Consider the following 12,851-nt stretch of genomic DNA (forward strand, 5'->3'; position numbering starts at 1 on the left):
GGTCCGCAGGGCTGCTGTGCGTGGTGGACGGTTTTGTCCACCGAACACTTAGGGGCGACTGTGCAAGTTAGGACGCACGTTGATGGTGTCGTTAGCATCTGAGTCTAAATCCATTCTCTGCGAATCAGATCCTTCGCTGCCCTCGTTTTTCTGTAGTTGCAGTAGTGAGACTAAAATTTCTGTTTGGACAGTCTCCTTCCTCACTGGGCTGCCTCTGTCCCGTCTCAGCTGTCTGTGATAATTCTGGTTAACGCTTTCATTTTGGTTTCAAGAACCCACCAATCTACCTGTTACCTCTAATATAAAGACCAGAGTCCCTATTCATCTGGAGCATTCGAGCTCCTCTGTGTTGCCCACAATGGATTTCTCTCTACCTGTACCACCCATGCCCTCCCCCACTTTCTCTGTTCACTCTGGTGATCCCCCAGTGCCCGACCAGACTGCACCTCCCAGACTTCTGGGCCTCTGCCCACACTGTCCTCCCTGCCTGGTATGACCCGCATCTCGCCATAGTCTCCAGGATACAACCCATATGCTTTGCTGGGAGAACCAGCTGTCCTGTACCCATGTTTGTTTTCCAATATTTTGACACAAATTACCCTGAATTTGGTCAAACTTCACAGATGGTCTCTCTCATTCTCTCCTCTAGTCTCTGTTCTCTTCTCTCTCATTCCCCTCCTCCTCCTTCCTTTCCTTTCTTTATTTCCTTTTTCTCTCTCCCCGCCCCCCCAATAATGCATAATTGGAATAAAATCCCTGCACCACAGATCTCTTGAGAAAGCCATCTGATATGTTACTCAATTTCCATATACACCAAACAAGCAAACAAAAAGAAGACTGGCCTTTTTCTTCAGAAAGTTTTAATCTTTCATGTGCTTTGATTTAAGTTATATTACTATCATAATCATTAACATTATCATGAAGTAAACTGTTGAGACACTTAAAAACTACATGGAGCTTTAAGACATCATTATCTCATACCTTTGAGTGAGCTTTGATTGGGTCAAGAATTAGCGCAAAGATTGTGAACAATGAATCTTTTTTACCTGGACGTGTGCTTTGCATCTTGAGAGACTGAGCAAACCTCCCTTCTTCTGGGCAGCTTACTCAAGGGTTCCATAATGCAGGCATGACTGATCAGTCTGTGGGCCACACGGTGGACCTCAGTCCCCAGCCCACTTCTCCTTCCGAGATGTACCAATGTCACCTGACTCAAACTCCCCGTCAACTTAACACATGGTTGGTCTTCCTGGCGTGGCCAGTCCCTGTCCTGAGTCACCTCCTTCGCATAGGCTGTCAAAGGGCTCACTGTGAGCCAGCGGGTCAGCATTAGTGCTCAGGGCCCACCATGAGGAGCAGACAGTCCAATCGCTTGAGAAATTCCAGGAACTTAGGGGTTATCTCCCAGGAACCAGAAGTCCAGACAAATTCTTTGTTGTAGAATCAGGTATTTGGATAATTTATGAACATAGATTCTTAAACTATAACACATATTTCTTCCTTTTTTTTTTTTTCTTTTTGTAGGGCATAATTTGAGTGTTTACCCTAATTTTGATGCTCTGGCAACAAGTCCTGCAATAATGAATGTAAAAGACAGAGAGGAGAGCCATGTGGTAAACCGAACATCCCCTCTGACGGAAGACCTTGTCTTGCCCACCATGAAACCACCCCAGATGGACTCTGATGAAGAGGTTATTCGGTGTCCAGAGCCAGATGAGAATGCCGCCACCCCAAAACGCCTGGATATGTGCTCTGAGTCTCAGGTGTACCTGACAGTCGGTGAATTCCACAGCAAAGCAGATCTGCCCAAAGATGAAAGTTGGAGTGGCCGAAGGCCTGACGTTGGGGTGCGCCCCCTGGCAGACGAGGACCTGCCCAGAAGGAGTCCCAGCCCAGAGGACGGCCAGGCCCCGGCGCTGACCTACATTGAAGTGACATCCAGCAATAAGGAGCCCCGCGGAGCCGAGCCCACGGTGGTCGTCAGTGCTCAGCACGAGAGTGGGTCCTCTCAGGAAAACTATGAACTGAGCAGAACTGAGTTAAGCAAAGGGGTAGCCGGTGGAAGTCCTCGAAATGCCATCTCTTTGGAGAAGACCACACTCCATGAGTTAAGTGCTCTAGGGAAGGGAGCAGACCAAGGGGGCGGGGTGGCGCTGCTAAGTCTGAGGCTCATCCCCTCGGAGCCCTGTGACCCACTGAGCTCTTCTTTGAGGGATCCCTTGGACTTCAGGGCTTCCCCGAAGGACCCTCGCACGGAGGAGCAGGAGGAAGTGTCAGTGCTATCTGGGGTCATCAAGAGATCCTCTTCCCTCATCTCTGATTCAGGCATTGAGAGTGAGCCGAGCTCCGTCGCCTGGTCCGAGGCGCGAAGCAGAGCCCTGGAGTTACCCAGTGACCGGGACGTCTTGCACCAGCTAGTTCGAAGACATGCCCTCCACAGGAACTCCCTAGAGGGTGGACACACCGAGAGCAACACGAGTTTGCCGAGCGGGATCCAGGCTTCTCTCACCTCCATCAGCTCTCTGCCTTTTGAGGAGGAGGAGCGGGAACTGGCGCTCACCAAACTGACCAAGTCGGTGTCTGCGCCCCAGATCAGTAGCCCAGAGGGGACCAATGAAGATGTGGACTCGGTGCAGCAAAGCGGAGGTCTTGCTGAACCTTCAGCTGCGCACACTGAGGGCATGGATGCCCCAGGACACTGCCTTCAACTCAGTGGTGGCTCCAGAATTCAGGACACTGGGGTTGACCACTCCCTTGTGGAGGTAGTTCCAGATGCTGACAGCCCTCAGGGCCCTGGTTACATAGATATCCCCAAAGGTAACGAGAGTCGGTTTGATCCTCAAGGACCCTGTTGTCTTGATGGCAGGACTGATAACCCTCCAGGTGTTGAAACCAAAGGTCTTAGTTTAAAAATACCACGCATCATAGCACTTGAAAACCCTAGAAACAGACCTTTTCCTAGAGCACCCACGGAGACCCCAAAGGGCACGCCTGAAGACGCTAATGTGGGAGGAAGAGCTCTTTCTAACAGCAGCATCTTGGATGCTGAGAATCTCACTCACCATAAGGTGCCTGAAGTGAGCTGTCCATCAGCTGCCAACACCGTGGACCTGGATTCAACAGGTGAGCAGAGCAGCTCACCTTGCGTCATTGATGGCCCAGTGCTGAGCAGAGGAGCTGACACCTTCCTGGAGGATGGACCCGAAGAAGGCACCGTGTGCTCCACTGTGACTCACTCCACTCACTCCCAAGTTTTGGGAACCCAAGAGCCAAGGGCAGGCACCTCCATCATGGTGTCCCACCTGAGCCCTGCAGAGACCTTCTCTCTGGACAGCCTGAAAGCTGTCGAGGTCGTCAACTTATCTGTGTCTTGCACTGCCACGTGTCTCCCTTTCTCATCTGTGCCCAAGGAGACCCCTGCCAGGGCTGGATTCTCTCCCAAACAGACCCTGTTTCCCATCACTCATCAACCTTTGGGCTCCTTTGGAGTTGTTCCTACTCACTCCAGCAAGTTGGAGGAAGAAGTCAGTGAGAGGATGTTCAGGTAAGCTTGCTGATGGCTAACTCACCCCAGCAGTCTTTGAGATTTTTTTTCCTACATATTTCTCAATTTCATGCATCCTGCTTCAACATTGAGATAGCAGTTATTTTCTGATTTATATAAAATAATATATTCGTATAACCCAAGTCAGAAATGCAGAATAGCATATGGAAGTAAAAATGATCAATAAGCCCATCTCTCAAATACAGCCACTGTGTAAGTCTTCCATAATGTTTTCCTATGTGCACCTAAATGTATATATTATTATTATGCAAAATTAGGATAATTCTTTAAAACTCTTAAGTTTTTCCCCAACTTAATATATTAGAAACATCTTTCTGTGTTTATCAATCTATCCCTGCATTATCATTTTAATGTTTAAATACTATTCCATTGTGTAAATGTACCATGACTTAATAATCCTTTAGAGATAGACATTTAAGATTTTCTTTTTCAGTTTTTGTTATGATGAACAACTCATATACATGTTGTTGTAGCTCCATCTTTGCAGATTTCGAGGGGGCAGTTCTCTAAGAGCCTCTGGAAATAGGACTACTTCATCACATTTTCTTCCTATTCTCCTTTTGGGTGGTTCTTAAGTTTATCATTTCTTTTAAAATGGGAATCCATCCACTTATCCTTGTGTTGGGTTGGCATTCACATTACTCCCTCACCTTTAAACTATCTATTTGATTAATTCGAGTATAGAATGATTTTATCAAAATATCTCATCTCATCTACTTGTTTGAAGAATGCTGAACAGTTACACATGAATGATATCCCCAAAAGGTATCGCACAGGCAGGTCAACTTGGGGTCCCGTGTTTTATAAAGAGCATTAAATACCTGTCGTATGCCCATGCCATCCACTGAGCCAGTGCGCAGCAGGCGCTGTCCAATGTCCTGGTTGTTTCTGTGTTCTCAGTCTTGCGAGGAGACACAGACAGACACAAATGAGGGCAGCTGAGTAAATGGGGTGGTCCCTGTGTGCACAGCTGAGCCAGAAAGAGAGGGACCTGATTTGGCTGGGGACAGTGAGTGTGAATAGAGGTGGTGACCCGGAGAAGCTGTTCAGAGACGACACCTAAGCTGAGGACAAAGTATGAAACGTCATGTTGATGATGATGACGGTGATGATGGTGTTGCTAGTAATAGATAACATTTTTTTTAAGTATTTAATCTGATTTCAAGTGTTGTTCTAAGCATTTTGCGTAGCTTATGTCACTGAATGCACAAAACAAGATGACTTTGTGAGTCGGATAAGGGTGTTATTCCTCTTTTACAAATGAGGAAACTTGATGCAGAGAGGTTAAGCAGTCGGCCCACAGCTAGTAAGTGTCAAAGCTGAGATTCTGACCTTGGAAGTCTGACTCCTGAGACCGTGCGCTTAACCACCACCGTGTCAGATAGCCAGGCGTAGGACATGGTAACCAGGCGGGATTTCAGACAGGTAGACCCAGATGCGCAAAGGCATGGAAATCAAGACAGGAGATGTGATTCAGGCAAAGAATTATGAGAAATGTGTTCTTTTTGGAGGCTGGGAGATGATGCTGGAGAAGTAGATGGAGGCCAGGTTAGTAAACTTTCACTCCCAGGAGATGTCTTAAAGATTGTGTGGATCCTTGAAGCTGGATGGAATCTTAGAAGTTCTGTTCCCTGCAGGAACCACATGGAAAACCGCAGAACTCACATACTTACAGACCTTGGTTTTCCTGGGGTGCATTCCTGCCTCCTTGTTCAGAACAAAGTTCCTTCACTAGTGGCTCCCCTGACGTCTCACACTCAGCCTTTGCCACGTGGCTGATGCCTCCCTGTAGGTGTTCATCTCTCTCACATCCCAGCTCGACTCATCACCTGTTCAACATGGAATCCACAGCTTGGCTTGTGATTAATTAGTGTATTCTCCAGTTTTTATCAGGCCAAAGAAAAATTTAAAAAAGAGCTGAAGATTCATGGATTTCTGTACAGTGACTTATCTGTACTAGCTTCTGATATGCCGTATTTCCCACCAGAGGAAGAGGAAGAAAACTTGGAAGATGGGATTCACCTGGTAGTCTGTGTCCATGGCCTGGATGGTGAGTTCTGAAAAGGTTTCCTCCTCAACATTTTGTGCTATAAAAAATGAGAGTATTTATGAATTAATTCAAATCAGGTGCAGATGTTCAGTTAGCAGGTGTGGAACAGTAGCAGTGTGCAGGGTCTGGGACAGTGGCGTGGCCTTGCTCCCAAAGGGAGGATTGCTCTGGCGCTAAAGTATGTTGAGTTAATGAAGTGCAGAAATGAATGAATGAATGAATGAATACTATCAAGGAATGAATGGGATAAATCAACCACGTCTACTTTACATGGACTCCGGGAGGTAACTGAGGGTCAGAGAAGTGGAAGGACTTTTCTAGGGCGTCACTGGTGATGAAGAGCAAAACCTGTTGTGAAAGAAAATTCGTGTTTTATGGCAAGACAAGAAACATTTAAACAAAAAAATCTCCTCCGCCCTTTGGCCTGCTGTCTCCCCTCACCTGGGCACCTGCATTATGCATCGGCCAAACCTTCTCCATTGGCAGAAATGCCCGCTCAGTCACAAAGGGCAGTGTTCTTCCAGCATCAGCAAGACAACTCCCTGAAGATAACACTCCTTCCTGACCTTGGGAGAGGTCACATGACGCACCACGAAGACGCTCAGATCTGTGCACTGTCAATTATACGTCGTTTAATGTACAGCTCTCTCTGTCTCGAAAAACTTTCATGCCTTGACTTCTAACAGGAGGAACAACTCTCGAGGCTTTCTGGGATGCTCTTCTTGGGTTATAATCCTCAAATTGGGCTTAGAGAACACGCCCCATCTCTTTCTTAGATTGACTGATCAATATTTGATCCGCACTGTGGTTACCTTCTTATGATGATCAACTAGGGAACGGGGATGCGTTTACTTGCATGATAACAGTCTTCTCGGTATCCTGAGTTTTTCTCGCTCTTGGGGCTAATGCATGTAATTGTCTGCATCAACTTCTGGCTACGTGCATCGCAGATCAGGCCGCTAAGTCAGCAGGTCTGTTTGGTGGAGTGTTAAGGAATCCCGTGGTGGGTCACTCTAGATGGTGATGATGATGGAGACCGGAAAGTTTACGTCACTCACCCGGGACTAGGAGCCATTCTAGATGCCGAGCATACATCAGTGCTGTTGATCCTGACAACAGCCCCGCAGAGGAGCTGCTATTGCTACCCCCATTCACAAGTGGGAGAACTCAGTAGGAGGGAGCTACGTCCCTTGTACGGGGTCCCACGGCTGATGCGATTGAGCCAGGATTACAGCCCAGCTCTCAGGCTCCAGAGCCCACGTTTCGTTCTTCATTTTCCCAACAAGCTCATCTCTTCCCTACCCAGACCTTCACCCACACCCCCAAGTCACCTTCCTAAAATCTTACTAGATCTGGTCATGCCATTCCATTACCTAAAACCTTTCTCTGTAGCTCTCAGAAAACAAAATAAAATAAACTCCTATCTTAGAAAGCTTAGAAAACTCCTGGCATAAAATGTTCTTTATGTCTGACCCCTGCATCCGCCCCCCATTCTCATCTCCTGTTCTTTTCCTCATTCAGTTGCACTAATTCGCTCCCATCTCCAGGGACAGAGGCCATTTCACACCGCGGTGTCTGTCTGTCTTTCTGGTGAGCTCTCCTCTCTCTGCTTTGATTCTTACGCCCCCCAAGTCTCAGCCATTCACACATTCCCTTCCCCATATTTACTCTATCCATGGACCTCGTACTATTAATTTCAAAATTTGTGTTGAAATGGTCTTATTTTTTGAATATATTTATTAAAAAAATAAACTTCAAGGGGTTGGGTATAGCTCTGTGGTAGAGCACATACTTAGCATGTGTGAGGTCCTGGGTTCAGTCCGCAGTACCCCCATCAAAAAATAAAATAAAATAAAACTTCAAATCACTACCACAAATTAAATACTACAATCACATGCAACACACAAAGTCACACTGAAAATACTTATAAAGGAAATAACTGTGCTGGAGTCTGACTTGTCCCATTGCCAGGAGACTTTGAGCTTGAGATTCACTTTCTCTTTAAAAAGTATTAAGGTGTTGAAGACAGGCTTGTTTTTAACTGGGATTTGCAATCAGAAAGATTTCAAGAAAGACAAGGAACAACTTTCTCACTCACCCTGTGAGTTTTTAAACACAGGATCTGTGGACAACTTAGCTTCATGCCTTGCATGACGAGTGTCCACCTCTTATTTACCTGATACTAAATTAAAATGAGATGTGCCTCTCCATCTCTTTGTTAAAATAAGAAATCTGGTCGGGCCACAGACTTTTATTTTTTTCCCATCACTCAGGTGGGAGAAGAGGAATGTTGTAGAGAAAGAGCAGCTTCACCAGTGTCTGTGTCAGAAAAGTGAGCTGTCAGCCCTAGCGTTATCCCTCGGGCATAAAGCCACCCAAAAGGCAGCCAGCAATCAAGCACCCGTTTCTCTTGAAGGTGATGCCTCTAGTTCAAGGTGCATGTGCCTAAACTCTGCAGAGTTTCACAGGATCCGTTTGTTCAAATTCTACTTCCAAGGGTGTATTTACATGAACAGAGGACTGAAGACGTTGGTAATGGGCATGAACATTTCCACAACTCTTCATGTGCAAAAAGCCCAAGAGGTACATTCTTGTAGATGTCCTCAATTGAACACACTATCAAATCATATTTTCTGAAAAAGTTTTAAGTTGCAGAAAGTTCTTTCTTGCTCAGTAGCTGAAGAAGAGGGGCCCCCGGCATCTCCTGTTTAGACTCCTTACACTAATATAGACACTTGAGATATCTGTCTATCTGCATGTATATATAGTAAGGCCAGATCTTAGAATGTCGTTAGGTAGCTTTAAACAAGAACAAAAGGACCAAAGAGCCTGCTTTCATTGTCCGGAATGGAAGGAATGAATAAAATTTAACTTAATACAACACCGAAACACTTCCTAGAAGCACCTAAGTGTCTGATAGCTCTGCCCTGCATCCCTGGCCTTGTGCTCAGACGGGCCACCGTCGCGGGGTGGGTGTTTATTTATACTGGGTCATCCTTAAAGATTAGAGAGATTCTATCAAATATCTTTAAGTCTCCCATATCCTGTGTGGCATTTTCACCATCCTTTGAATTGTGTGGTAGTTTCCTAAAGAACAACATAAAATTGGTTGTAAATGGTATCGTTTATAGTTTATAAGCTGCGCGGAAGCTACAGTGACGTGGCGAAGTGGGTCACCTATTTGGCCACATAAGCAACTTCTGACTTTCAACTCTGCAGGGATCCCTTTGAGGAACAGATTAAAAAATTCATGAAGCTACAACTGAATTCTGGCCCCGGGGTGAAAGGGGGTGGGTGGAGGGGTAAACTGGGAGTTCTGGGTTTGCAGATACTGACTCCTATATATAGAACAGAGAATACAGCAAGGTCCTGCTGTGCAGCACAGGGAACTATATTCAATACCTTGTAACAGCCTATAATGAAAAAGAATATGAAAAGTGACATACATGTATAATGTATCACTGAACCTCTCTGCTGTGCACCAGCAATTAACACAACATTGTAAACCGACTCTACTTCAATTAAAAAGCAAAAGCTACAGCCGAACCCCGTGGCCTGCATGAAGTTTACTGCTTAACGAAACTTGAATACGGAGTTTGTTCTGTTGTATCAGAATCACTTCCCACCTGATTTTTACTTCGGGGATGCGTTCTCCATCCTCTGCGCTTAGCAGCAGCCTCAAGTTCTTAAGCTCCTGTTCCTCAGCCCCTGCTGGTCACTCTGGAAGATGGTACCCATGGAGTTTGCACTTACCTGACTCGGGTTCCCAAGGGTGACCCTTGCTCTGCTGTGGATAACTATGTCCCTGCTGGCCTCTGTGAGGGACTTGCTGGCTACATGTAAGTGGCAGAACTAGACAGTCTTTGTACTGAGGAGCAGATTTGAGAGGGGACTTGTCGATGTCACACTGGGCCTCATCAGCCGCAAGGGCCACCACTCTGTTTATCCTGAGTGAACAGAACTGACTTGGAAGAAAAGGGGGGTGGAGAGTGCAGCCATTGCTGTGTCAGAATGTTCACAAGCCACATATTTATAGATGGAGGAATAATTCCATGGAGGGGGGACCACCAGGAGGGGCCTGACCCGTGTGGGCAGGGGGAGGGGGCAGCACAGGACCAGTTGTTCTTATTATCAGCTTAATAAAAAAATGGGAAGTGGGGGGATGGGAGAAGAGTGAGAAGTAAATCCTTGTGCGTCAGCTTTTATGTGATTAATTGTGGGTCCCTGGTGGGGTTGCTTGTCGTTTTTAGGGAACAGTGCAGACCTCCGGCTGGTAAAGACTTTCATAGAACTGGGGCTTCCGGGAGGAAAACTGGACTTCCTCATGTCTGAAAAGAATCAGGTACGACAACAAACTTCAGAACTGAGACAACCCCTGATTCAGGTCTTAGACGGGCTCCTGAAGTCGCCATGAGAGTCTATGGCCACACAGGTGGGAGGGGACCTTGTCAGAGAACACTGACCAGACACGTGGAAGGTCTGGGGACAAGGGACTCGCTTCCTTCTGGGAGGAGGCAATAGGAAGAAGTGTGAACGTGTGAGTCAGGTGTCTTCTGGAACCTTCTCAAAGCCGACGCCTGCCTTCGGGACGTGGCGGGGCAGTGCGGTCTGAGGTCTGCGCTGGGGAAGGGGCCGGGGCTCGCCTCTCGGGCCTGTTCCCTCCTCTGCGAAGCGGGGCAGCGGTACCCGTGCGCCCATGTGAGCCCCCGGCCCGTGGCGTGGCAGCCGGCACGGCACGCCCGCTCTTCTCCGTCTCTTCCTCCTGTCCCTTTACTTTCCACCCTCCCAACTGAAAGTTCTCCAGGGTCCCCAAGGTTCCTCACCAGAGCCCCACTCTGATGCCGCCTCCTCACTGGTAACCCTCCCATCGGGCCTGGGCGCCCTCCCGGGACGCGCCCTGACGGTTAACGAGGAAGCCGGGCCTGTGCGCAGAGCCCGGCCCCGCCCAGCGCCTGGCCCCGCCCAGGGCCCCGCCCCGCGCCCGGCCCCGCCCAGCGCCCGTCTCCTCCTTCTCCTTCCAGATGGACACGTTTGCGGATTTTGACACCATGACGGATCGGTTACTGGATGAAATCATTCAGCACATTCAGCTGTACAACCTCTCCATATCGCGAATTAGGTAAAAGGAAACCACAGGTAGTTAATGCCGGGGGGAGGGGTGCCATGTTTGAGTGTTTGCTGTGTACAAGTTCAGCGTGATGCCTTTTGTGTACGAGTCTGGGACAAGTTCACTTGTGACTTTTGATGGAGTGGTTTAGTTTCAGGGCAGAAATGAGGCCAGGGCTGCTTGACATGCCCATACTTGTGTGCAGGACTATAACATTTTGTAGCTCAGTAGAAAGAGAATTGGACTTTAACAGCCATCTCTAGGTTTTAAATGTGTTCTGCCAACACTTACAAGCTTGCGTCCCAGCTCCACTGTGTAACCTTTTACAAGCTTCCTACATCTCTGAGCCTTTGTTTTCCCATTGACTAAGTGGGACCAGCACTGAGAGATGTATTGCCTGCCCAATAAAAGGATTTCAGTCAGTGCTAAGTGGGTCCTTCCACTATGACAACTCAGGGTCACTGTTGACGTGGTTAAGGTGATAGTCAACAGCTTGTGTGGTTTGTTCTCTAACAAAATTACTTAACATTGACTGAAAGTAGTGATGTGTGGAACCCATAGACCTGTGGCAGCAGTCCCGCCGGAGCAGAGCTGTTGTGGGCTGAGAGCGGGCAGCTCAGAGCTGTGTCCTGAGTAAAGTCAGAGAATGCAGGCAGAGGTCAGGTCAGGAATAACCTCATAAGCCAAGCTCAGGAGCTGGATTTTACCCTGTGAGTGACTGGGATGTCAGTGCTGAGATGCGTATGTCAGAGAGGACCCCCCAGTGCACCGAGGGAGACGTGGAGACCAGAGTGGGGGCTGCTCTACTAACACAAATCTGGGAAGATGCCCACACTCCTCCTCCAGCCACCGTGGGCCAGAGCTTCCATCTCAGGCTTCATGTGGCCAGCGTCCGGAAACCCTGTGGGGATGGACTGGCGGTTTCCCTAAGTGCCATGGGAGGTGGAGGGCGGTCACCCCTTTGTGTTCCCAGTGCAGCGCGTTCCGGGCAGCTGGCCTCCTGCTGTCGCACTCACGTGGACCACTTCTGCCTCTCAACAGCTTCATTGGCCATTCTCTCGGCAACATCATCATCCGATCGGTCCTCACACGGCCCCGGTTCCGGTATTACCTCAACAAACTCCACACCTTCCTGTCGCTGTCCGGGCCTCACCTGGGGACCCTGTACAACAACAGCACCCTGGTCAGTACAGGTGAGACTCTCCCCACCCCCTCGGTTCCTTCAGGGCAGAGGGGAGGTGACAGCCGAGACAGATGCTCTCGCTGCCTGATGGAACCTCCTTGGGACTTTGGAGCCTCTGCAGAGCATGAGGTGGCAGGAGACCCGGCTTAGAAAGGCGTTCTTCCGGTCGTGAGCTGGGTGAGGTTAGATTAGAGGTTTCCCCGGATCTCTTCTGCTTCAACTTTCTGTGAATAAATAGGTGATGGCCCTGGGGTTTTGGCTGGAAAAAACTGAAGAGGTGTAATGATGTGGGGGTGAGAGCTTGGGTGTCTCAATTTGCAACAAATCACCATTAACTGGAGTGGGGGCCTTATAAGCAACAAACATCTATTTCTAGCACTTCTGGAGGCCTGAAAGCCCCAGATCAATGCATCGGCAGATTTGGAGGCCCCACATTCTGATTCACACACAGCCGTCTTCACACTGTGTCCGCACATGGAGGAAGGGTCTCTCTTATAAGGGAACTAATCCCACTTGGGAGGGCTCCACCCTCATCACCTAATCACCCCCCAGAGACCACACCTTCAAACACCATCACACTGAGGGTTTAGTTTTCAGCATACGGATTTTGTGGAAACAAACAGTCTATCAAAATGGGCTTTGAATCAAGTCACTTCCATGACAGGCCTACCGGTAAGTTCTAACCCAGACGTTCGGGGCCTCCTCTGGCCAAGACCTTTAATCTCCATGCTACTTAGTTTCCTTATTTGTCAGATGAGGCCATTAGTTTCCTTATTTGTCAGATGAGGCCAATGTGGATATGTATGTGTGTGTGTAAGTGTGGATACACGTATGGTATATGCTTGTATGTGTATATATGCCTGTGTGTAAGCATGCACATTATATATGTGTGTGTGCTATTTATAAGCATGTATATTTTATATGTATACATGTGTATATACATGTC

The 12,851-nt window shown here is 48.0% G+C and overlaps 1 protein-coding gene across 1 annotated transcript in view; it reads left to right on the forward strand.

The window, feature by feature from the left end:
- The window catches only part of FAM135B (family with sequence similarity 135 member B), a 239,238-nt gene that overhangs the window by 217,618 nt on the left and 8,769 nt on the right, over positions 1–12,851 (forward strand). The window contains exons 13-17 of the mRNA XM_031439672.2: positions 1,525–3,544; positions 5,449–5,615; positions 9,866–9,957; positions 10,637–10,734; positions 11,764–11,915. Of these exons, the coding sequence (XP_031295532.2) occupies positions 1,525–3,544; positions 5,449–5,615; positions 9,866–9,957; positions 10,637–10,734; positions 11,764–11,915 (2,529 nt within the window). The remainder of the gene's footprint in view (positions 1–1,524; positions 3,545–5,448; positions 5,616–9,865; positions 9,958–10,636; positions 10,735–11,763; positions 11,916–12,851) is intronic.

This window comes from Camelus dromedarius, chromosome 20 (genome assembly GCF_036321535.1).
Source record: "Camelus dromedarius isolate mCamDro1 chromosome 20, mCamDro1.pat, whole genome shotgun sequence".
Taxonomy (NCBI): domain Eukaryota; kingdom Metazoa; phylum Chordata; class Mammalia; order Artiodactyla; family Camelidae; genus Camelus; species Camelus dromedarius.